This window comes from Macrotis lagotis, chromosome X (genome assembly GCF_037893015.1).
Source record: "Macrotis lagotis isolate mMagLag1 chromosome X, bilby.v1.9.chrom.fasta, whole genome shotgun sequence".
Lineage (NCBI taxonomy): Eukaryota > Metazoa > Chordata > Mammalia > Peramelemorphia > Peramelidae > Macrotis > Macrotis lagotis.
In genome coordinates this window covers 633,690,678-633,717,149 of record NC_133666.1, presented here as the reverse complement: position 1 = coordinate 633,717,149, position 26,472 = coordinate 633,690,678, and the positions used below count along the sequence as shown (strand labels likewise).

The 26,472-nt window shown below is 42.3% G+C and overlaps 1 protein-coding gene across 2 annotated transcripts; it reads right to left on the bottom strand.

Moving 5' to 3' along the window:
* Positions 1-7,872: 7,872 nt before the first annotated feature.
* On the bottom strand, positions 7,873-23,538 carry UBXN6 (UBX domain protein 6). 2 transcript variants are annotated; one of them, XM_074203999.1, is made up of 13 exons: positions 23,441-23,538; positions 23,103-23,186; positions 22,796-22,857; positions 19,190-19,353; positions 15,784-15,848; positions 14,051-14,179; positions 12,437-12,534; positions 11,412-11,487; positions 10,706-10,790; positions 10,317-10,536; positions 10,094-10,224; positions 9,746-9,891; positions 7,873-8,623 (listed from the first exon to the last, which is right to left on the bottom strand). In XM_074203999.1, exons 2-13 carry the CDS (start codon positions 23,166-23,168, stop codon positions 8,495-8,497), a joined length of 1,371 nt encoding a protein of 456 aa, XP_074060100.1. In that variant the 5' UTR covers positions 23,169-23,186; positions 23,441-23,538; the 3' UTR covers positions 7,873-8,494. The 2 variants fall into 2 exon arrangements, with proteins under 2 accessions (XP_074060100.1, XP_074060099.1); XM_074203998.1 differs by lacking the exon at positions 23,441-23,538 and having other exon boundaries at positions 23,103-23,427.
* Between the last annotated feature and the right edge of the window lie 2,934 nt (positions 23,539-26,472).

Below are 26,472 nucleotides of genomic sequence, written 5' to 3'. Positions count from 1 at the left end.
TGGGCGGCTAAGTGGTGCAGTGGATAGAGCACTGGCCTTGGAGTCAGGAGTACCTGAGTTCAAATCCGACCCCAGACACTTAATAATTACCTAGCCGTGTGGCCTTGGGCAAGCCACTTAACCCCATTGCCTTGAAAAATCTAAAAAAAAAAAAAAATAATAAAGTATTTCTATCTTCCTAATAACTCCATCAGATAAATAAGGCAAGCAGTAAGAGTATCCTCTTTATATAGATAAGAAAATGGGCACTGAGAGACATTCCATACTTTGATACCATTAGTGTAGGTACTCCCTCTAATAAAGCAGACCAAAAGCTACCCACCTCTCTTACTGCCTATTTGACCTTGAGAAATCACTTATCCCCTCAGATCCTTAGCTGCTTCATCTGTAAAATGAGAGGGCTGGCTTAATTGACTTCTGAGAGTCCTTCCAGCCCTAAATCTAAGGCCTATGATCCATTCATGCTTTCCAGCCTATATAACTCTTGTCAGTGTCTTCCTATAGATCTACATTATAGGGTTCCATAATGTGATAGGGGATTTTCCCCCCCCTGGATTATCTGGTTGGTAGCATGAATAATAATGGAATATGCAGGCAGTCCATTGATTATCCTTCCTCATTTTCACTTTGTGCCATCTCTTTTTCCAAACATATATTTGACATCCTTTGTGCCATTTTTTTCCTGCATAATTCTGCTTGGTGAAATGATGCTAGTACCTTTGAATCACCTTCAAATTTACTTCTTCAGAGACCCTGGCATAACCAGCAATCATCCAGCTTCACCAGAAAAATGTTATTAAAGCCAGACCTTTGTTTGAGGGGAAAACTTAGATTCATCAAAAGCACTATATGTTTTCCCACAGGCAATCCAGCTAGAGCTTCATTGGTTCCCCTGGAAGTCCAATGTAGGGGTCATTTTTAGTATTTATGCAAGATAGACACATAGGCATGGAGTAGCATAATCTGGTCTGGATGATAAGCATCCTTTATTCATGTGCTTTTTTTCATATGTGGGTTTCAAGGATTTCCAATGAGAAGCCCTTAATGCTGGAGCTAGATGCCATCATTCCAATGTAATTCATAAATGATAGCATCTGGCACATCTTCATCTAAAGGGAAGACCTTTTCCATTTAGCTTTTCTCCCAGACGTCTCCAGAACACTTGTACCACACCTCTGGAATGCCTTACTTGATATCAATAATCATAGTCTTCATAGCTCTTCTATCTTCTAGACATTAAGTCAGTGTTATGACTATAAAGATGTGGTTTGTTATTGCCTATTGTATCAGACTGTTGTCTGTTTGAGAAACCTTTAATGCCTTTAAAATGATTTCCTTTCTAGCATGGACTTCTCTGTGTATACTTGATCTAGTCTAGTTCTTGTTTTTGCTTTCTTCAGTTTCCATTTCTACTTCCTTGTGCCATGTATCTGGGACTGTAACATTAGCATCCAAATGTGGCAGCTCCACTGTCAATGATGTAAAGTGAATTTGTTATAGAAATTATAGACCTTCCCATTTTTTTTTCTATTAACCTTTTTATTTCAGTCTTGGGACAACTTTTCTGCAAATCCAATTTTTTTTCTTCTCCATTACTTCTTGCTTTTTTTTAATGAGATAACTCCCATGATTTTCAAAACTTCATCAGATTTTACAAATGACTTTGTATTTCAAATCCATGTCTTTGGTTGAAGTGTCTTTCTACTTGGAAAAAAGAGCAAATGTTTACTGGCTGAGGTTTTTCTAGGCTCTTTATCTTATAATGGTGCCTGGTACACTGGTTAAATTTATTTAGGAAATGAAGAAAAGATATATTAATGTCTATTTTTTTATCCATTTCCTCTTTTAAAGAATCAACAGTTTATTTAAATTGCATGTTGTATCCTTTTATTTTTATTTGTTCTAATCAGAAATTTGTGTACCTAGTTGATCTGGGAATGACTTTACACATCATTTATCAGTTTCCTGTCTACTAAAATATTGGTTTCATTTTTTGTGATGTTATTTGTTGTTTGCTTCCTGATTCTCTTCAAAGAAAGTATTTATTTTATAAAGATATGCTTTTGGGTTCTCATTTCTGATTCCTGGATTGCATTTTTATGAATTCTCCTCCATGCATTGAAGACACTCAGTGTTCCATGAGATGACCACATGTTCACATGTTATTTTTTGTTGTTCTTATTGATATGTAATATAACTTTTTGTTACCTTTCCACAGTCTAAGTCATCCTTTAATTTAGCTGAAACCTTCCTTTTGTCTTGTACTTTACAGTGAGATTTTTCATTATTATTATTTTTGGGGAGGCGGTTGCAGGGCAAATGGGGCTGAGTGGCCTGTCTAGGGCCACACAGCTGGGTGATTATTGGGTGTCTGAAGCCAGATTTGGACCTGGGTAGTCCTGGCTCAAGGGCCGGTGCTCTGTCTGCCACCTGGCCACCCCTACTATTATTATTACTATTTTATTTTGGGTCTTTTTGTTTTTGTTTTTGTTTTTGCAGGGCAATGGGGTTGGGGTGGCTTGCATGGGGTCACACAGCTGGGTGATTGTGGGGTGTCTGGGGCCAGATTTGGGCTCAGGTGCTCCTGGCTCCAGGGCTGGCGCGCCACCTGGCCATACCTACATTTATTATTTTTTTTAATTTTATTTTTCTCTCCCCTTTATCGCTCATGCGGGTCTATATTTTTTGGGGGGAGGGAGTATTCTTTAACAAGAATATTTTAGTAATGTATAAAAAACATTATTTGTACTTTACAGTAAGAATGTCAAGATAATGATTGCTTCTCCAGTAATATGCTCACTTAGTTACAGGGCAGGGATCTTCCATTGCAGTACCAGAAAATGTTTTAGACATTCTGAGAACTGTGTTATGGTATTCTCTGCCCCTTTTTTAAATGTCAACGTCAGAAGGAACCTTAGAGCTCTCCCTGTCCAAATATTAAGAGTCCGGACCTTCTGACTATTGGTTCAGACTCTTTGCATGGAAAACCAGTATTCCTTTTTTAAAAATTCTTGATAGAATGGCAAATTGGTGCTTCAAAAAAGATTCATCCTATTTTTGTTCCAAGGTAGGACCTTGTAATCTTTTGTAATCTTTACAAAATTATAGATGTATTCAAAGTTAAAGCTGAAAGTGACCTTAGTACAGAATATAGTATAGGACTGACAAGGATTTTAGAAGCGAAGTATTGTTGGATAAAATTTCATTCCCCTAGAGACTCATGGTTACCACATTATCCTTGAACTCTGACAGAGTCCTTGGCCTTGCATTTAAAAAAAAAAACAGGACCACCAGAAGCTAGTCTTTGTAACTCAGAACATTCAGCCACAACAGCATTGAGAAAGCATGTATAGGGTTCACATGGGACCAAAAAAAGTGATTCTGAAATCCCAAGGAGATTAAGGTAATGCATGTTAACTAAGTTATTGTAAAGGGTCATTATAACTAATTAGGTCAATGGGAATACTTTATTTTGAAAATGTACCTTTCTCAACTTTTTCAGTTTTTTTGCGGGGGGTGGGGTTAATGTCTTAAATAAGGCAAAATATAAAAAAGAATTAGTCTGTTTAGTTGGCATTAGCAGAGGCAAGTCTTGGTTTCATGGAAAACTGGGACTAACAGATTGGTTGTCCTCCCTCTGATTTCCTCCACAGGATCCCTTTCTTCCTCCAAATCTTTAACTGAAGCACCCAGGTGCACCGTGTTAGAGCCTTGGGCCCAGATTCAGGAATAACTGAGTTTAGGTCTCAAACATTTAAGTAGCTGTGTAATGTCATGTGTTATGTCATATGGTTCCTCAAATGGGGGTGTTTGTTGTGAGATCAAATGAGAGAATATTTGTAAGTATAAAGTGCAGTTCTTGTCACATAGTAGACACTTATATAAATACTTAATTCCCTTTCTTTAATTGAATTGTCCAAAGTTTTGTGTGTACAAGACAGTCTAGGAAAGCTTGGCATTATCTTAACCTAAAGGTATTATATCAAAGTGCCTGGTGTCTCATATTTGTAAAATGGTTATAATGCTTGTTGCTTTCCAGGGTAGTCATGGTGATGTAGTACTACGGTAAAGCTGATAGCAACTTGAACCATCCAAGATAGTCATTTCCAAAGTGCTTCCAGGGAGGCAGCGAGGTGGCGCAGTGGAGTCAGGAGTACCTGAGTTCAAACCCAACCTCAGACACTTAATAATTACCTAGTTGTGTGGCCTTGGGCAAGTCACTTAACCTCACTGCCTTGCAAAAAAACCCCCAAAAAACCCAAAATGCTTCCAGGACATGATCCCATGGGATATGTGGTCACCCACTTGGAGATAATCATATCCCACCAACACAATACCCTCCTCCCCCAATACAGCTTAACACTCCAAAATTCCATGGGAGGCTATAATAGACAGCAGGGGAGTGGTAGCTGTGATAGCCTAACTGTCTGGTACAGGGGCCCTTCAGCAGTCCTGGGAAGTGGCTGGAAAGCCAAGGCTTATATACCACATGAAAACATCCCCCCCCCCCAAACACACACCATTTTTCATGAGAAAAAAGTACCAAGGTGAACAGCTTTGGGTGTTTGTTGTCTCTTTTACAAATCTTATTTTATCATTCTTTTTCCTCCTCCCATACCTATCCTGTTTTGAAATTTTCAATTTTTGAGGTCAGTACTCTCCTTCCAATTGTAATCACCTTGATTTTTTTGTTCCACATAAAAATTGTTCTTTTCAAAGTTATCAATGGTGTTTTAATTGCCAAGTCTGACAGCCGTTCTCAATCTTCATCCTTCTTAACCTCTCTGCAGCATCTTATACTGTTGATACCCTCTCATCCATAGATGTTCACTTTCCTTTTTAAACTGCTGAAAATGATGTAAGCACATGTTACTTATGAAAACTTTCACATCTATGCACTTTAAAAACTTGGAAACAATGTTATAAGCTATTTTGAAATTTTCTAAATGGTTTCAGTGAGTTTTGAACTTGTTAGAAATCTAAAAATGGAGCACCTTGCAATTAGTTTGCCAGAATAGTTGATTGACATTAGATATAGACATTTACTAGCCAAATTCAACAAAAATCTTTGCATAATTTTGGTATGTACAGATGGTGCATGTTCAAAACAAGTTTACTGATAAGGATGCATGATAAAGGTTTGGAGACAATAGATCTCGACTAAACCTTAAAAGTAGGAAAGATCTCTAAGCAACTAGAGATGCTACCTTCACCTAGACAATTATGTGGAAAGGTTACATTAACAGCAATCCAGGAAAGTGAGAGAAGGGAAGCCCAAATGAGAACTATAAAAAACAATCTTGGAATCCTTAAGATAAAAGTCAAACTGGGGTGGCTAGGTGGCTCAGTGGATAAAGCACCGGCCCTGGAGTCAGGAGTTCCTGGGTTCAAATCCAGTCTCAGACACTTAATAATTACCTAGCTGTGTGGCCTTGGGCAAGCTACTTAACTCCATTTGCCTTGCAAAAAAAAAAAAGATAAAAGTCAAACTAACCCTACAAATTTCAATAGTCCTTCAGGGGTTATTATCCTAAAATACAGCATTTATAATTTTTACTAATGTAGGTTCTTTCCTCTGAGTCTGTCACACAGTTCCTTTGTACCCTAGTGGGGTATAAAAAAAGATTACATGGTAGCCAGCCCTCTAGCGATGAGTTTTTCCAATTAGATCACCGATTATAGGGCAGCTAGCTGGTACAGTGGATATAGAGTGCCCAGTCCGGAGTCAGGGTGACTTATTCCTGACTTGTCAATAACAAAAGAGATTATGAAACATGACTCCTAATTGAAATATGGCTCTGAAGTGTTGGTCTTAATGAGAGGTTACATAAAATAATAGCTAGTATTTGTAATAGTCTGTTTTCAAAGCACTTTTATATAAATATTGTATCCTCAAAACCCTGGGAGGTAGCTTCTACTTTAGCCCCATTTTATAGATGAGTTAGTAAGCAAGTGTCCAAGGTCAAATTTGAACACATTTCTTGCTAACTACTATGCCACCCAACTGCCCAGATAAAGTAGCATTGGATGTAAAGGAGAATCTCATGTGAAGAAATTTCAGGAGCTAGAATTCAGTGTGCCAACATATAGGTGATGATCAATATGGGGAGAATTCAAAAGTATTGTCAGTAGTATTCAGCAACCTGTTTAGACAAAAGATGAGGCTTTAGAGAAGCTGTCAATCATGTTAAATGTGGCAGAGAAGAGCACTGTTATAGTAATGTGATCTTAACTCTCGGCTATTAAAGCTCTGTCAAATAATAACAAATGTACTGTCTTGGTAATTTTATCCTTCAAAAGGTAGAGGAAATGATTAGGGGAACTGCTGTTCCTTGGGACCTCTCTTCAAAATGAAGATAATGGTTGTTCCATTATGCCGTCCCAGGTGAGACTGCCCCATTTTAGAAAGGATGTTGACAAGTTGGAATCCTTGTAGGAGAGGACTTCCAGGATGATAGAAGGCTTGACAATCATATTTTATTCAGAAGGGTTGAAGGAATTGGTGATATTAAGAAGCAGTGAACACTGTAGCTGTCTTCATGTTAGGTGGCACACTTGAATAGGTGGGTCTGAAATCAGGAAGACTCATTTCCCCGAGTTCAAATCTAGCCTCACATTTACTGGCTGGGCAAATCACTTAACCAAATTTGCCTCAGTACCTCCTCTGTAAAATGAGATAGAGAAAGAAATGGCAAACTAATATCACCTCCAAGAAAGAATTGAACACAAGGGGTGGCTAGGTGGCGTAGTGGATAAAGCACTGGCCCTGGAGTCAGGAGTACCTGGGTTCAAATCTGGTCTCAGACACTTATTACCTAGCTGTGTGGCCTTGGGCAAGCCACTTAACCCCGTTTGCCTTGCAAAAACCTAAAAAAAAATTGAATACAACTGAAAAGTGGAAGAGTAAGGATTAGACTTGGCCAAGGGCAGAAATAACAACACTGGGTAGAAGTTTCAGGGAAGCAATTTTATGCTTGATGGGGAAAAATACTTATTCAAGCTTTCTAGAAATGAAAACAAATTGGTTTTGAGTAGTGGGTTACTCCTCTCTGGATGTCTACAAACTGGGGTAGGATGAACACTTGACAGAGATACTGTAGAGGGAATGATTATCTTGTTGCTGGACCCACACTTTTCCAATTTGGTACTGTCAGAAATTTGTACCTGAGCATCTCAAGTCCTTAAATTCCTGCTGATGAATGCTCACTACTTACTGAAGAAACCCATTTGAATCCGAAACAATTCTAGTTAGGAAATTTTTCCTTATAATTGAAGTTATCTGATTGGCATCAATTGTTCCTAATCAAGCAAAAAGATCCAGAAGATTCAGTTATGTTCAACATTCTGTTTGGTAAAGGCACAGAAGAGCAGAATGAAGTTTATCATTTCAAATGATTAGAGTTTTTTAGTACTGACACTTGAAGGGGTAAGGTTTGCTTTTTTTCATTTATGTAGAATCCCCCTGATTCCCCAGAAGAACACGTCAAAGGTGCTAGAGTGAGACAGGTGACCATTCTTTAGCTCCCTCTTACCACTGGACCAGATGATTCACATGCTGAGTGTCATGGTAAAATGAGGCTAATGCCTGCATTCTTCTACTTCACCAAGGTTAAAACCAGTGATCTCTAAATGTGACTCCTTGCTACTCCATTTCACTAACTGAAGAAAATTACAAGACACCAAATAGTCAAAAATATTATAAGTATTTTTCCTATGAAAACTGAAGTTAAGTTTTTTGTTCCAAATCAGAGAATACATCCTAAAATCCATCCAGTGTTCCCCAAAATATCCCTTGCCCCCACCAAGCAATTGATTTGTCTGAAAAGTCCCATTTCTAAACTCTGTGGCCTAGAATAAATGAGTTCCAGGAAGTTGTATTCAAATAATCTATTTAATCAAGTTCATAATTTAGTGTTTATAGGTATCATGTAGTGATATACCAGTCGCTTCTTTGTCCATTTTCTATCCAAGAACATGAGTAGTTGAACCCAGTTTTGAAGTAGATTGCATCAACCAAGGAAGTCCTTCCCTCATGACCTAAATTTGCTCCCCCACCAATGAAATGACCAGCATCTCTCTATGCAAACTATCTTAAATTAAATAAACTGTACATTAATAGCTACTTAGAGCAAGTTTTAAAATCATGTATACAAAAAGCAGCACAAATGTAGCTTTTCTGGTGGAAAGTCTCCACAAAGTTCTATCCAACCATGTTCTCTGGGATCAGGGGAAGCTCTTACGACCCTGGTCCTGAAACAAAAGTATCAGGGTGCAAGGAAAGGGCTACCATCTATCCTAGTCTGCCTATGTTGAGAGGACAACTCTCCTCATTCTTGAAATAATTCCACCTCCACATTGTAGCCTTCCTCCCCAAGCAAAAAGCCAAGAGTTTCTGCTTGGAATCTGGGAGACTGAAGGGGCAAGGGGAAGGAGGTACAGGAGGGGAGGAGCATGAGACAGAACCAATGGGGCCGAGGCCAAGCCTGGTTTTATTTCATGCGAGGTTTTCCACAGTTGCAAGAAGTTCAGGTTTCAGAATTTCCAGGGCCTGCTCAGCTCCTGATGCCTTGATATCTTCCAAGACGCCTGTGTCCCAAGTGAAAGTCAGAAGAGCTGAAGGCACCTGAAATCAAACCCATCCATTCACTCAGTAGCCCCCAATGGAGGCAGGGGCATGTTGGGAAGTCTCTCCCCTTTTTCCTCCCCCAGTTTATTAGGGGATTGATGATGATGTCACTACATGCTTCTGTTTTTTCTGCCTAAATTTTTAGTCCCATTTTATAGTAAAGACAAGTGTGGCTTGAGAAGAACAACCTGAGCTAAAGGCTCACAGTCATTTTATGTGTAAGAGCTGAGGTTAACACCTAGGTCTTCAGATTTCAAACCTAGTGTTTTTTATAATGCGTCGTTACAATTTAAAACCTGGGCAGGTGGAGAACCAAGTGTTTTTTGGCATCTGGGAATAACTATCATCCCTACTCTAGGAACTTCCCAAGTTCTACCCTCTCACAGGTTACCTAAGGACCTCAAGCTACAATAATCTTTTGGGTTTGCCTGGAATAAGGTTTAGGGCCACCCTGGGGCAGTCAGACATGAAGATAGACATTAAGGGAAGCAGCATGGTGTCATGGGAAAGTTCCTGTTCACAGTTCCAGTCTTGGCTTCACAACTTAACAGCTGTATGCCCATGGATAAATCACAATTTCTGAATTTCCATTTCCTTCTCTACAAAATGGCAATAACAATACTCCCCATTATCTCTCTCCCTCACAGACTCACTGGAAGGAAGCCCTGGAAAAGCTTTTTTTCCCATCCCAAGGATCCTACTACATGTTAGCAGGGAGTGGAGGGCAGGGGGATAAGCTAGACCTCAGTCTATACAAAAGTCAGGACCTTGAAAAATTTGTATTCAATGGTTTAATTAATTTGAAAAACTGAGTATTTGGAATGAATTAAACACTAAATACCTTAATTAAAAGGAAGCCTTTAGTGCACATAGAATTACAGAAGGGACTTTTTTAATATGGCCCAGAGCAGCAAGCAACATGCTGTAGGCCATGATACAAATAAGGATTCAAACTATACACATGCCCAGGTTCTTTGAAAACATCATTTTTTTTAAAGGAAGAACCCTCACTTCTCCCAGAAAATGTGAACTAAAAAGCCTGATTTAAGGCTTCTGAATCAAAGTCAATTTACATTTGGTCCAGAAGGTGAAAGAGGCCAGCATTCCCTCATCACTTACCAGCCCACATTCATTGAAGGCTAAGTTTTCATCCAACAGTTTATTCCCGCCTGCAGAAAGCAATTCAAAGGGCAGCCAGTCATTCTGCAATGCCTCCCTCACAAAGCTGTAGAGTGCAGACAGCCTCTCTCGAGCATAGAACGTACCTGGGAAGGGGAGGGGAGGGGCAACAAAGCACAAATGGTACATTCTGCATCACCATAGCAACATGAATGGTCTGACTGGCCTCTGCTCACTTGCCTGCACTCCTGTCCTGTTCCACCCTGTGGTCACCAGACCTGAAAGGACCAGCTCTGCCCTTCCCCACTATTGGTCCCAAGGATACTAGGGACAATGAGGCCAGTTTACCCTGGAGGATGTGCCCATCTGGAAAGCGAACTCGTAAGAGGGTATAGGTATATTTTCGCATTTCCCGTTGCTCCTCCTTCTCCCGCATGGCTTTGGTCCGAAGCACAGTCAGCCGTTCCACAGTGTCCATCCTGGAAAATACAGAAGGCTTGGCCTGATCCAAATCCAACCTTACCTGGCAGGGTTTCACCTTATACCTTCCACCTAAACAACTTTATCCAACCTTAGCTTCTGCTCCCGTTTAAGCTCCTCTGTTGTGAGGTTGAAGAAGTCTCCAGGTAGATCAAACTGAGCAGCCAGAGGGGAGGGCTTGAATACTCGTTGCTGCCGGGCCAGCTGAGCTCGCACTGGCTCTGAGCCCTGCAGGGTGACTTTGTGTTCTTCCAGTTTCTCTACGTGGGCCAGAGCTTCCTCACTCAGAACATAATATTCCTCAGAGGTTTCTGCAGCAGAATATTGGGTCCTTATGTTGCCTCCTGAAGCCCTGCCCCTCCTCTGCCCCCCAAAGGAACCAGGGTCTAGTCTGTCAAGAATATCCTTTGGATAAAAGACTGTTTTCTCCTCCCCACATTAGGGACAGCTGATGCCCATGACCCATCCCAGCCCCCTTGCCTTGTTCTGGAACAGGGAGAATTATCTTCTCAAATCCAATGGCCTCAAAAAACTCATTAGCCCCTTCTAGGCAGTTGATTCGCTCCTAAAAGAGAAGTGGGATTGTGGTGCAATAGCTTAATTCATGCATATATTAAGAGCTTGTTTGCAAAGGCATTGTGCTGGGTTCAACACAAAGCTTAGATAAGACTTAGTCCATCCCCTCTTGGAACTAACTTACAGGCTGGTAGGGGGTTATGACTCCTACACAGGACACCGGACCAAACCGCTCTGGGAGACCTGAGAGGGAAGACTGTTACTAAGGGCAGAGGAAGGAAAGCTTCTCAGAAAAACAGTACAGAGAGAAAAGGGGAACAAAGAGGAGTACAGTTTGGCACATGGTGGGGAGTCTGAGGAGTTTGGGCTAAAAGATAAGCGGGCCCAGAGAGTAGTGGGCTTCTGCTATCTGGCAAAGCTGATTAAACTTTACATAGTGCACAAGGGAATCAAGGAAAAGCTGTGAGCAAAAGACTCCTATGAATACAAGTAAGATAAATCTGTAGCATGGAAAGGGTGGGTTGGAGGAGGGAGAGAAGGCCATAAGACCTGTCAGGAGGCTCCAGCAAGAGTCGAAACAGCTGGTCCTAGAAGTCTACTGATGACAGTATGAAGAGAGAAGAGATATTGGGCAGTTGAAGTCCTAGGGAGGGGATGAAATGAACTTTACCTGAAACACTTTGTTTTGCAATTTGATTTTCCTGTATTTCTCTTCTTCTGGGTGAAGATGGATGTTGTCCAGGTACCTGTGCAGAGACAGTAAGTCTAGTTTGTTGGATGTAAGTTTGTTGGATGAATGATGACTACTGTGCTTTTCCTTCCATGGGGATTTGTGGGTTGAGTGAGAGGAAAGACCCTCTTCACCAGGTTCCAATCCTGAAGCCACATGGAAGAAGACTTAGCTCTGCCAGAGCAGGGAGGGCACCCTTTTTTTCCCTCATTTCAAAGGAGGGATCTATAACCCAGAATGCCAACCTTTGTGTGTATACACCCAGGTAGAAAAGTGCATTGACTCAATATGGAAGCAAAGCTGGAACATACAAGAGATGCTGAGTGAGTTCGGAAGCTTTAGTAACCCTTAGAATTGACCTAAGGACTCAAGGAATTATGGTCCCCTGCTGGGAACCTCCTGCTCCAAGACAGGCTTCTTATCACCAGCACTGGCAAACTAAAGCCTCTCTCTTAAACCATGGGGATACTTTCTGCCAACAAAACCCAGAGAATTCTAACTTCCTGTGGCTACAAGTAACCCCAACAAATGTCATAGAGGAAAGAGTCCATGGGATAAAGTCCCAAGAGCTGAATACTAGTTTTTGACTCTGGATGACTTTCAGCAAATCATTTTTGCATGGTCCTCAGTGCTCTGCTATCCACTTTAGGGCACAGTTGGGCCTAGAGTGAGGGAGACAAGTTCAAGTCAGATCTTAGACACTTACTAGCTGTGTGACTTTGGGAAAGTCACTCAATCTCTGTCTACCTTGGTTTCCTGAAATGTAAAAATGAGGACAGCAATAGGACTTCTTTCTAGGATTGTTGTAAGGATCAAATAAGAAACTATTTGCAAATCCCTCAGTATATAGTAGGTGCTATATAACTGCTATTCATTACTTTTATTATTATTGTTGTTATTGCTATGAGAATGGATAGGACAGCTCTGAAAATGCCCCAAAACTTCTTTGCAGGAGAGGGTCTTACTTGGCAATGGTGTCCACCCCCAGTTTCACTTTTTCTCGGTCCCTGTTGAACGTATGGATCTTCATGATGGAAGCAGCCACTGGGTCTTTGTCTGAGTGCTAGATAAAGGACAACAACACTTGTCTGAGTAGCAGATTTGCCCATTGCTCTACTCACACCAGCCTGAGGGGACAAGGAACAGAAGTCTGAAAAGCCCCTTTTACAAATGAAGAAATAAAAACTTAATGGGAGGAAATCACCTGCCTAGTCTGTGAGAGAGGCAGGACTTGAGCCTAGGTCCCCTTGGTCCTGAGGCCAGCTCAATCTACTAGGCTACATGGTCTGTCAGAATGATGAAGCACTTCCTTCTATCACATGCTTTCAAAAGATCATGGGATACCACAGATTTGGAGAAGGACAAACAAAACAAAGGCAGGTCAGTGTGACTTCACTGAAAAGGAACTTGGACCCCAGATTTAGCACTAGAAAGGACGTGATCCAATCAAGTCTCATCATCATCTTACAGAAGAAGCAGCTGAGGTCCAGAAAGAAGAAGGATACACCCAAGATGAGACCAGGAATGACCGTGGTCCATCAGTCACCACATTCAGCCCTCCTGAAATCTCGCCATACCATATTAAACTCATTTCCTTTGTGGGCAAAGTGATTTGGGTGGCAGAGCAGGAGAGTGCTCTAACCACATAACAGTAGTAGTTTAGTAAAGTGTTTCATAAAACCCCCAACAGTTTTCTTGGGCACAAGATAAGAATGTGAGAGTTAAATGGGTACATGATCAATGGGTCTGGAACTTGCTGGCTGAGTGTAAAAAGGGAATGAATCTATATCCATGGGGAGTCTCCAGTGGAATGCCCCCAGGACTTGCCCTTGGCCTTTTGCTACTTAATGTTCCTACCAATAATTTGGATACAGGCACAGATGGTATGTTCATCAAATTGGCAAATGATACCAAGCCAAGAGGGATAACTAACAACTCAAATGATTGTCAAGAACTAAAAAGATTGGGGTGGCTAGGTGGCACAGTGGATAGAGCACCGGCCCTGGAGTCAGGAGTCCCTGAGTTCAAATCCGGCCTCAAGACACTTAATAATTACCTAGCTGTGTTACTTTGGGCAAGCCACTTTACCCCGCTTACCATGCAAAAACCTAAAAAACAAAAACAACAAACAACTAAAAAGATCTTGACAAGTTAGAACATGGTCCAAAAGTAATATGATGAAATTTAATAGGCTTGTGTATTTAAAAAAAAAATTCACTTAGGACAAATTCTGAGCTGAAAGGATCCCAGCACTGACTGGATCCTCAGAAGACCTCAGCTCTAACCAAGTCATTTTACAGATGAGGAAACTATAAAGGCCCAGAGAAGGGAAGTTATTCCTCAAGGTCACACAAGAGTTTGAAAAGCAGGAAAGCCAGGATTAAAGTCCAGGTCTGAGGACCCTGTTGACAACACCATCCTGAACTTAACATGTACAGAATGAAATGGATGTCATCAGTGCAGACAGAAGATTCTTGACCAGAGGAGTGACTGACATAAGCAAATTCCTCCCAACACACATTGGAGGAAAGGCAGGCAAAATGGTTTCAAAGTGAAATTGAGGTCAAGACCCTCCTCACCTTGTTGATGGCCTCTTTGATATAAGCATCCCGCTGGTCTTTTCTCAAGATGGCTCCAGTGAATGGGCAGGTAAAATAAACCCCAGACACAGACAGGTTTGAAGATCCCTCCTCCTTCGCCTCAGGCATCTGGGGAAGAAATAAGATTGAGCCTATAAGCCATGGGCTCCCTCCCCTCCTGATGGGATCAGATTCCTTGGGATTCATTCAGGTCTGAAACTCTGCCGGGTCCTTCCTTCCTCTAGGAGGACTCACTCAAGCAGACAATGAGTTCTCTTTCCACCAGGATGCAAAGTGGTGGCATGGCCAAGGCAAGGCACTTGGCTGCTGGTATTCTGCAGTAGTACAATCCATTTACAAAGTGTTTTGTAACTTTAGGATTAACTACTCACGTGTTTCACATTGTCTGAATCTGGAAAGCTTTCCACAAACTAGAATGATAGGCTGGACAAAATTTAATGCAAATGTAAAGTTCCATGCTTACTTTACAAAGAGAAGGGTGGCTAGAGAACAGATCCTCTGAAAAAGATCCTAAGGTGGTAGTGGACCAGAAGTTCACTTAGGCACAGGGGACATGGCAGCCAAAAAACACTAATGATGAGATTGTGTGAAGGAGCAGTCTGGCATCTGCCCTGGTCAGTGGAGTGCCCCGGAAGGCTGTGCTTATGTGTAATATCCAAGCATCCCACTTTGGGAAAGTCAGGAGCACATCCAAAAAATGGGAAAAAACCACAAGAGGACCTTGTAAAGATGTATCTAGCTTGGTGATCTTTGGTTTGGAGAAAAGCCTTCAGGCATGTAAAGGGCTAGTGTGTAAAAGTGTGGGGGGAGAATCAAACCCAAAATAAGAAGCAAGCAGGGTGGGTGTGGGGGAACTGGCTCAAAAAACATTTGGTCCCAGTCCAAGCTGGCCAGTTGTGGAACAGCTGCCTCAACAAATGGAGAAGAGGGACTCCTCAGGCAATAGCTAGACGGGCATTTGTTGGCAAGGTTGGATAGACAATTTTTGGTTCAGATATAGTTGGTCTAGAGGGCCTCAAGGGCACTTTCCTTTCTTTTTAGACTGAGTGCAGAGCACTTCAAAGTTTACAAAGCACTTTCTGGATAACAAGCCTATTTTTCAGATGAGGAAAATGAGCCCCACAGTGGTTAAGTGACTTGCCCAAGGTCACATAGCTGAGGGATCAGAGGCTGATTTGAATTGTCATTGTATAAAGCCCTTCCTCCAGGGCTACTTATGACACCAAAGGGGACCTGAGAGTTCCAACTAAAACTGGAAATAACTTAAGCACATAACTTAAGGCCTGGGAATGAATTCATTTGACATGTAATCTGCCTCTGTTAGGAAGAGTCCAATCTCATACCACCCTGAGTCTTCTGAAGTCAATGGTCTAGACAAAGCCTATTGTTTCATGAGGGCTTGGAAGTTAATTCTGCAGATAGCAGAACTGACAGGGATCTTTGAAATTTAATTAGTTTATGATAGGGGAAATTGAGACCTACATAGGCTAAGTGACTAAATTCCCAGATATCTCCCCAATGACCCTGAAAACTGAGGGTTGGACCCCTCTCCACAAGGCCTAGTACAGGCAGGGCCCTCAGTAAATATCGTGAATAGACTGATTAGTCAAAAGGAGGTCAGAGAGGTAGACTGTGCATGCCAGAAGGTATGGCCCTTTTCAGGCCTCCAAGTTCTTTTCCCCACACTCATCACCCTCCATCTTCCAACTTACCACATTTATTCCAGCTGACTCAGCAATCCCACTAACAGTGGCTTCTGCTTGTAATTCCTTCCTTACTGAAAAAAAAAAAAAAAAAAAGGAAGAAGAGGTGTGACCAAGAATGCACCTGCTTCTGGGTGTGTGTCTTTCCTTGTCCCTCTGTCTCAGCACAGAATAGGTCTCATCTACATCCCCCCAACCTGGCTGGCACCCTGAGTGGGCCATGCTGGATATATGAACCACACTTTCCTGGCAGTTTAATACAAATACACCTGCCTCATGGTGACAACACATGAGCAGGGGGCAGTGTGGCAATGAGACTGTGAGATGAAGTCTGACAATTTAGGATTTGTGGGCCTTTGGGCAAGTATGGCACCTCAGTGCTCTGTCTCCTTTTCTATAAAAGGGTGATACAGTGTGTGCCCAAAGCTGAAGACATCAACCGCCAGTAATAGTCATTCTTAAGGCCTCCCAACTTCTGTAGTTCCTAAACAGAAGCTCAACTAACCCAACCCAAGTCCCAAACATTCTTCAAAATGTCCTCCTTTCCATCAAGGTGCCAGCACCCCCCACATTGGAGTCCCCTAGGTTTGCAACTTTGCCATTTTCCTTGACACTCCTTCTTATCTACTAGCTGTCATTTCTACCTGTATCATTTCTAATCTGTCTCCTTCTCTCTACTCATACAGCTAAGACCCTAGTTATAGGCTGCAATCATGTCTTAGCTAATGCACTGCATTGATCTCCCCACTCCTATCCATCTATCCTCCACAAAGTTTCGCTCTGACACCATGTCACTTCCCTTTGCAATCTCCAATGGCTCACTACCACCTTTATTATCACCATTCAACTTATCTGGTTTGGCTTTTAAAGACCTTCACAACCTAGCCTCACTCAACCTCCTCTCCATTAAATCCTCCTACCTGCCTTCCACCCAATCCATTTGGTACACTGAGCCCCAGACACTTCATTATCCTGCCTCTGGGCTTTCGCATGGTCTGTTTCCTATGCCAAAATTCTTTCCATCCCTTGTTTCCTTCAAAACTAAGCTCCTGATGCCTTTTCTATGAAGCCTTTCCTGGATTCCCACCTCCTATCTTATTGTCCTCAACACCACAAATTATCTTCAATTTATTTTGTGTGTATGTGTGTGTGTGCACATACATGCACACATGTATTCATAAATATATATCTACATATTTCTTATGTGTTTCTGTGTCTGTGAAAACAGGTGCACAGAATGTAAGCTCCTTGATGGTAGGGACAGCTTCATTGCTATCTTTGAATCCTTAGTGCTGGGCAATATATGCTTTATAAATGTTTGTTGATTGACTAACACCACCAATACCAAGAAGAAATCCTGAGTGGATCAGACAGCTCTAATACAAAGGTAAAAAAAAAAAAATGCCAGTATCCTAGGTCATGGTGAAAATGGCAAAATGTGTTTGTCTTCTACCACACTCTCTTGCCCCCCCCCCAGCCTATCCTTTCAGCCCTGATTTTCTCTTCCTTTCTCCATTGGGTCCTTATTCCTGCATCATAAGCCTACTCTACTTTTATCAACTCCCTCCTTCATTTTCTACAAATCCCCTGCCAAACCTTTGCTCCTCTCTTCACTTTCCCTGTATCCACAGGTCTAATCCTTACACAGTAGATAATGCAGCCATTACTACAAAGGAGATCCAGAATTTCTGATATGAGCTCCCTTCTTCCATTCTGCAAAACTTTTCTTAACCTCTCTCTGGTCCCTGAAAGAGTGAGACCTGCCCTCTTAATCCCCTTCTTTTTTCCTCTTAACACCTTGCTCTAGCAGGAATTTCTTCTTTCTCCTATACCTTCAATCTCTTCTTCATTACTGATTCCTTCCCATGTGCTTCGGGACCATTCCACTTCTCTTCCCCCCTTATTACTAAACTTATGGAAAAATTTAAAAATTTTGTAATATTGTCAATTCCTCACCTCCCTATTCTCTTCCCTTTTAAGATTATCTTCAGTTCCTAGCATTCCACTGAAACTGAAACATAGTCAACAATGACTATGTAATTGCTAAACTAATCATCTTTTTTTCCCCCAATCTTCATCCTCCTTTACACCTCTCTAATGTCTGATATCACAGATTAATCTCTCTTTAAGGATACTCTCTCTTCCCCCTTCACCTCACCACATAGTCCTGGTGATCATTCTAGCTCTAATTTTACTCCTTCACTGGCTGCCTGTCCTTTCCTCTTCTCAGAGAGGTTCTACAAGGTTCTGTACTTAGTTTTCTCTCTACACAGCATTTTTAGGCAATTTCATTCAGGATTCAACCACCAAGCCTATACAAATGACTCCCAAACCTATATATAAGGTCAATTCTCTTATAAGCACCAGACCAGCCTGTGAACATCTCCACCCAGATGATCCAATGAAGTCTCAAATACAACTTATCCAAAAACAAGCTTGTTTTCTTCCTTCAAGCTTCACTATTTTCATCAGAAATACTACAACCCACCATTTTGGTCATCAATGATTTTTCTCTAAACTCTAATATCTGTCTCTCTGCCTTTATATCATCTCTGGCATCTGTCCTCTTATTTATTCCCACCCTCACAGGCATGGGATGATTAACTTCCTGAAAGATTTTCTGTCTCCATATGCTTTCATCCCTCTAACACCCATAATTAAACTCAAATTGATCCTCCTTTTGCAAAGACTGTGTCACTATATTCCTGTATTCAAAATCCTGGTCCTTCTATTGCTTGCCAAGTAAACTGCAATTCCTTTAATAATACTAGCTACTATTCAAATAGCGATTTGCAAAGCATTTTACAAACATTAACTCATTTGATCCTCCCAACACCCTGGAAGATAGATACTATTAGTATCACTATTTTTACAAAGGAAGAAACTGAGGCAGAAAGTGGTTGAAGGACTTGTCCCAGGGTCACACAGCTCAAGTCAGAGGCCCCATTTAAACAGCAGGTCCAGTGTTCAGTGCATCAGGGTCACCACCTGCCCAAGTTGACCTTTTACAATCTGGTGCCTGTCCCATGTCTTTACCTAACTTCATTCAGTCAAACAAGATGGTCCTCTCTTTTCCCTGAAAGTGGTTTCTGATGCCCCCAAGTCTGGAATGTCCTCTCTCAGAGGCCTCCTTTTCAAAGCTCAGTTCCAGAACTCTCTTCTTGGAAGCTTTCCCTGATCCCTCAGACTCTATAACAGGGGAAGAAAACAAGCCTGCCCAGCTCTGCCATGGACCCACCATGATGCTTCACTAACACTCCTGAATTGGGCTCACACTCCAGAATTGCACATTTTCTGAACCTCACATGGCAGATGATCCCTGACCTTCCTATGCTGACATATCACTCAAAGGACCCCCACCTCCCTACCCCAGGAGAGTGGAGCTGTAAGCCTGGTAGTAATGCCCAGTCCTCACCTTGGTTCCGGATAGAATCTTGGGACGTGAGTCCCCGGGACCGGGGTTGCTTCTGCTCCAGCCTGGCCAGTGCTGCTGCTGCTGCCATTTGGGCCTCATTGGTTGGTCCTTGGCGGGATTGCTTGGTTACCTGCTGGTTCTGTCTTTCCTTGGAGACTTTTTCCCTAAAGGAGAGACAAAGAGGCAGGTGAATTTAATGTCATTTCCAAGAAGAGCTACAGGTCCAGAAGGGGACTTCAAGACCTTCTATTCTGAGCCAGGGAGAAGACAGGGAGAGCTCTGTCTGGAGGGAAAGTGACTTGCCCAAGCTCATTCTGGGTAACAAGTAGCAGGACTGCAACTGGATTGTGAGTCTTTGAGGAAACTGATGTAAGCAGGGTTAAGTGACTTGCCGAGGGTCACACAACTTTAGTGTCTAAGGTCAAATTTGAATTCAGATATTCCTGACGCACAGTCCAATGCTTTATCCACTGTGCCATCTAGCTAGTTGTTCCCTTTGCTTCACTACCCCCTAATGGTCAATTTACTGGTCCCATTTAAGGATACATCAAAGACTAATACAAAGTGGAAGAAATGGAAGATGCCAATTGCTAACCCTCCTTCCTATGGTGCAATGGCTCAACTCAAAATGAAGAAGGAGGAATTCTGAGACATTATAAATCTCTGATCCTGCAGGGCAGGGACTGTCTGTCTTAGGTTTATCTCCTCCATGAGTCCAACATGTACAATTTATAGCAGAGAGCTGAACAGTGGTTGAACAACTATAAATAAATTCCCAGGCAGCCAGAATGGGACTTCTTCACTAGTGTATTCTCATGTCTTATCTTGGTTTCCTGCTTTTCCATACCTCTTTCTTACAATTCTCCCCAACCTTCAAGAATTAGCTAAAGTTCTACCTCCTTTTAAGTCTTCCTGGATTTTCTCAGCGCAACTGAGTGATTTGAGAAAAACCAAATCAGCAAATGCTCCTAATCATCATGGCTTACAAAACCTTCAGGGCCTTGTCTCTATTCTCAAAAGAAACCAACTCTTATTCTGACTTCCACCTTAAAGATTCAATAATTGTGTTTATATTTTAGAACACTTTACAGTATAGAAGTTATTATCCCCACTAGTCAAAAGAGGAAACTAAAGCTCAAGAAGAGACTTTCTCATAGTTATACAAAGGGTCAGAGCCAGAGCTGAAAGTCAGGTCCTTCTGTCTCCCAAGTGCAGCCTTTTGTGCATTCCATGATGCTGTCTCCAAACAAGAGTACTGTATGTACACCAAGCACGATGCTAAGGACTTGGGAAAGATAAAGAAATGAGGATGTCTGCCCAAAAAAGGGTTTACGAGGAATGCTTCTCTCCAAATTTCCCTCCTGAACTAACAACCTCTAAACTCTCTCACAGAACCCAGGTTATCTCAAAGCATGTCTCTCATCATCTCTACATTCTCCATCCTCCAAGATCCTCTTCCCCCAAATGGGTCCCCATCATTTTGTTCAGGTGAGTTGTCTCTCTGTTAAACCCAGTGTCCCCACAGAACTGTATCTCCCCTCAAAGATCCAATCCTCATTTACTCAAAGGTGACAGTCTCCCTGGCCTCCCCTGCTAGGGTCACTCCCTATTCTCTCAAAACCTCTTCCTGCTGCCAAAAGCTACAACTGCAACAATCATTTTACCACCACCACATATTTATTAGGCACCACTTGGACAAAATAAAAACCAGTCCCTAACTTCAAGCAGCTTACATTCTACTGGCAGAAACAATGTAAACAAATATAGTTGCAAAAGGGAAAAGCATTAAGAAAAATCCTCCAAAAGAGAAGGCATCTGAGTCATAGCTGAGGAAGGAATACATTCTAGGCCTAGGAACAGTCACAGGAAAGCATGAGACATGTATAGGAAAGTCAAGTTTGGGAACCTGCAAGGAGGAAAATTTAGCTAGGTGGTGGTGTACATAAAGGGGAACAATGTGAAATGAGTCTGGAAAACTGGAACTTAATTAGGAAAGGCTTTAAAGGCCAGGCTGAGGAGTCTGTATTTTATCCTAGGTACAATAATACCTGGGAGCCACTAAAGATTTCTGAGCAAGAGCGTTACATGATTAAACCTGTCAGAAGACATTATTTTGACAGGTGTATTTAAGACTGATTGAGGAGAGATCAATTGGGAGACTACTGGTAATGTTAATGTGAATGGAGAGAAGGGGACAAATCAGAGAAAGGTTGTGCAGCTTGGCAATAGAATGGATATGGGGGGTGGAAGAGAAGAGTCAACTCTGAAATTGCAAATCTGTGTAATTAGAAAGAGGTCAAGGGGTAGTGGATAAAGCACCGGCCCTGGAGTCAGGAGTACCTGGGTTCAAATCCGGTCTCAGACACTTAATAATTACCTAGCTGTGTGGCCTTGGGCAAGCCACTTAACCCCATTTGCCTTGCAAAAAAACCTTAAAAAAAAAAAAAGGTCAGCAAGGCAGTGAGTGCCACAGTGCACAGAGAACCAGGCCTTGATTCAGGAAGACTCAGCTTCCTGAATCTTAATCTGGTCTCAAATATTTTGGACCCTGGTCTAAGTCACTTCACCTTGTTTGCCTTAGTTTCCTCATTTGTAAAATGAGCTGGAGAAGGAAATGGAAAACTACTATAGTATCTTTGTCAAGAAGAATCAAAGCGTGTCTCCCACCATCCATGGTTTCCCTAAACTAAAGAACAAGAAAACAAGAAATAGAAAAATTTGGAGTTGGGGCAAGGATAGAGAGAAAAAGCAGAGAGATAAGAGATACTTAGCAGTCACCCGATGATTCTGACTGGAGGTCAGGAGAGAGCCTGAGTTGGAGTGTATAGATTTGGAAATCAACTGCATAAAGATGATAAATGGACCCATATACACTGATGAGATTACAGAGAGAGGGCAGAGAATAGGACCCAAGATAGAACACAGTAAAAACAAACAACCAAAAAAAAAACTGTATAGAGACAAGAGAAACAGAAGAACCCGAAGAGAACAAGTGTCACATAATGGTGGTGCAGTGGATAGAGCGCGGCAGGTCCTGCATCTGTCTCAGATACTTAATAATTACCTAGACATGTGACCTTGGGCAAGTGATTTAACCCCATTGCCTTATAAATATTAAAAAATATATACTCTTAAAAAAAAAACTAACGAAGGGCGGCTAGGTGGTGCAGTGGATAGAGCGCCGGCTCTGGAGGCAGGAGGACCCTGAGTTCAAATGCGGCCACAGACACTTGATAATGACCTAGCCGTGTGGCCTTGGGCGAGCCACTCAACCCCACTGCCTTGCAAAAACTAAAAAAAAAAAGGAAGCCGGTGGCTGCCATGCCCGAGGGCCTCGGAGGGGGCTGAGGTCCCCGCAGCAGGTGGCTCTGAGGGCGGTGCCGGGCGGCACGGAGGGCGGGGGCTGCGCGTGCGTGGGCCCCACGCTAGCCACGAGCGCGCGAGGGCCCCGGGGGAGGGCGGGTCCCGAGGCCGGGGCGCGCGAGGGGCCGGCGGAGCCAAGGCGCCGGACCGGGCCGCGGTGGGTGCCGGGGTGCGAGGGGAGTGTCCCGCCAGCCCTGCGCCCGGGGAGCGACGGAGGCCGCCCCACCCCCCAGGCCCGCTTACCCCGTGTCCGTGAGTTTCTGCCCGGGCCCCGCGCTCTTGAACTTGATGTCCGCCTTGATCTCCTGAAAGAATTTTTTCATGGCGGCCGCGGGGAAGGGGAAGGGGGCGACGGCGGCGGGGGCGGGGGCAGGCCCGGGCCGGGGCAGCTCCGACCAACAACCGGAAGGAAAATAGACCGCCCAGGAAGTCCCGCCTTCCCCGCCGCCCCCCCCCACGGCCTACCCCACCCGACCACGTGACAATCGGCCGTCGCGGCCTCTCCTTCCCTTTCGCGCCTCCTCCGGCGCTCCGGCTCCATAAGTCCCACCTCCTTCACGCCCGCCCGGCGGCCCTCTCGCTGGTGCCGCGGCCGCTCTTGGGGCTCTTTCCTCATCTCGCGGATCTTCCGGTCCTGTTGCCATAGTGATAGAAGCCAAGGGGCGGGGCGAACGCGCATGCTCCCTAAGCCTTGCTCCGCCTCCGGCGCCTGGGTGGGGCTGGGCGGCAACTGACAACACCCCTCCCCTCCCCCCTTTCTGCGCGCTCCGCCCCCCCCCACTTTATCTCCGACAGATCTCCGATGCTTTTGTGACTTTATCACATTAAGATCGATGGCTAGGCCAGGGCTGGAGAAGGGAGTCAGGGAGACCCGGGTGCACATCCCACCTGAGACACTTGCTAGCTGTGTGCTGTAGAAAGAGTCATTTAGGCTCTCTGAGCCTCAGTTTCCTCATTTGTGAAATGAAGACAGCAATGGTACCTACCTCACAGGGTTATTGTGAAAAAAAATGGTCAAAGGATGTGGACAGCTTTCAAAAGAGAAAATGCACATTATTACCAATTATGTGCATCACAGTACAATGGAAAGGATGCTGGACTGAGTCAGAGGACCTGGAGTCAAATCCCAACAATCACTACCTATGTAACCCTGGGCAAATCATCCCATGTCTGTGCCTCAGTTTCCTCATCTGTAAAATGGAGAAAATAATAGCATCCACCTCATAGGGCTGTTGTGAATGAAATAACATGGCTTTGTAAACTTTAAAGTGCTATATAAATTCCCTTTAAATTACTTTGTATGTATTTTATAATATATAATGCATATTTACATGGCAATATATTCATACGGTATTTAAAATTATTACAGTAAAGGAGTTGGACTAGATGACCTCAAAGCTCCCTTCCAGTTCTAAATCTATGATTCTATATGAAAAAAATTATCATGTAACTAATAGTAAAGGAAATAGCAAGTTAAAGTAACTTGGATGTCACTTCATAATTCAGCAAATTAGCAAAAATGATTCTCTGCTTTTGGCATGAACTTTAAATTTCACTCTTGTGGGGAACTCTGTTGTGGAACCTCCCTCTACTAAGCTAAGTCAGCAACTTGTCTGTGAGCCAAAGTCTTAGAAAATTGCTGGGAACATTGAAAGTTTAAGCAGCATTTGAACCCTGACTACTGAACTTTCTGACTTCAAGGCTGACTTTCTCCCAACAATTTCAAGCTTCCTCACAGGAAAAATTGATCATAAAAGAGAGAGATTATCAGTGGTAAAGAGGCTGTGGGAAGACAGACACATTAATGATCCAACTCACTGTTGAAGTTATTAATTGGTCCAACTATTCTGGGGAAAAAATTGGAATTATTCAAGAAAAGTTCATTTATTCACTAAACTTTTATGTTAAGTTTTAGGGATACAAAGAGAGGCAAAAGACAGTCTCTGCCCTTCAAGAAGCTTATGATCTAATAGGGGAGACAACATACAGAGCAATCTATATGCAGGAAAGAAAGAAATTAATTAACAACTTGGAGTCAGGAAGACTTGAGTTCAAATCTTACTTTAGACATTTACTAGTTCTGTGTCCCTGGAACAAGTCACTTAATTGCTATGAGCTTCAATTTCCACATCTTTAAAATAAGGAGAATCATAGCTTCTAAATCACAGACTGGTTATAAGGATGAAATATGATAACATGCAATGTGATTTATAAATGCTTACTATAATTGGGAGATGACTAAACAAATTGTGGCATATGAATGAAATGGAAAACTAATACATCATAAGAAATGAGAGCTATGAAGAATTCAGGGAAACTTGGGAAGACTTGTATGACCTGATGTTGATTGAAGTAAGGAGCACAAGTAGAACAATATACACAATGACCACAATACTGCAAATTTAAAAATCATTAAAAGGAAACCAAACAGTGATCATTCTTAGAGACCCAGAGAAGAGACTGTGAAATCTCTTGATGGGGAGATGGGGGAAGATGAGAGTGGAAGGTTACATAAATTGAGATCTCATCCATTAGTTTTGCTTAATGATCTTCCTCTGTTGCAAAGGAATGTTCAATAGAAAGAGGCCATTGAATCCTAGAAAATGACTGTGAAGGAAATGAAAGATTACAATGAAGTGAAGGTAAAGGTCCCACTTTCTAAAGAGAAGAGAGTCTACAAACTATAGTCCAGTGAGGTTGACTTCTATTTCTAGAACATATGTGTGTCTGTATGTGGGGCTAGGGAGAGATTTCATGGGAGTTCTCCTAGTCAATTTGAGCATATTTCATGGACACGAGACTTTGTTTAGGAGACATCTCATGATTGGTTTTCAGTACCCGAGCCAAAATTATTGGCTAACTAGAACTGAATAATCAGTTGGTCAGTATTTATTAAGGCACTGTCCTAAGTGTTGGTAATACAAAGAAAGGCAAAAAAAAATCCCTATTCTCAAAAAGCTTACTTTCTAGTGGGGAGAAAACATGAAAATAACTTGGTGTCTGCAAGATAGATAGATATAGGAGGAAGTCAATCTCAGATGTAAGGGTATTGTGGGAATTGAGTAAACCACACTGATTCCATTTTATGACTTAATTCTGTATCTAGCTCAGTTCCTTTTCTATTCATTTATGGGTCTATTCCAATATCTGGTTTGTGAGAAAAATTTTTTTCTCTTATAGGGATTGTGAGGAAACTTTATTGCAATGTTTGAATCTAGCCCTCCTATAGTTGGATAGCTGAACCACTTCTACATGATGTTAGAGACCCTTAACTAAAGACCTAGGTCATACTGACCAGAAAACTAGTCAAATCCAAAGATTGATACAAAGAGTTTTCTTAAAGTTATCCTTCTCAAGAAACCTTTATGTCTTATTTGAAAACTGGCTCTAAATTGGTCAAACAATTATTTTTCCATGTTCCTTTGATTGAATTCAGACCCCTGGGGAAGTAGAACACCTCTTTTTCTAATTTCAGGAAATTGCACCTGGTTTGCTTTCCTCCTCCCTATTTGAGAAGTCCCTAATCTTTCCTTTAATTACAAATCAGAGTGCCTAATTTTTCTTTTTGCAAGGCAGTGGGGTTAAGTGACTTGCCTAAGACCATACAGCTAGGTAATTATTAAGTGTCTAAGGCCAGATTTGAACTCAGGTAGTCCTGACTCCAGGGCCAGTGCTCTATCTACTGTGCCACCTAGCCATTCCCACAGAGTGCCTAATCTTGTATCCTGTTTTATAACCTATTGTTTTAATGCATAAAAATTTGTTTCCCCTCTATATTCAGAGTCCAATGTTAAGTTGAGGAGGCCTGAACTTGATTTGTTATGCAATATTGCTTAATAAATTGATTTGCTTGTAAAGACTGGCAAATTGCTTTCTGTGGGGGGGGAAGTAAGATTAGGGGGAAAATTGTAAAACTCAAA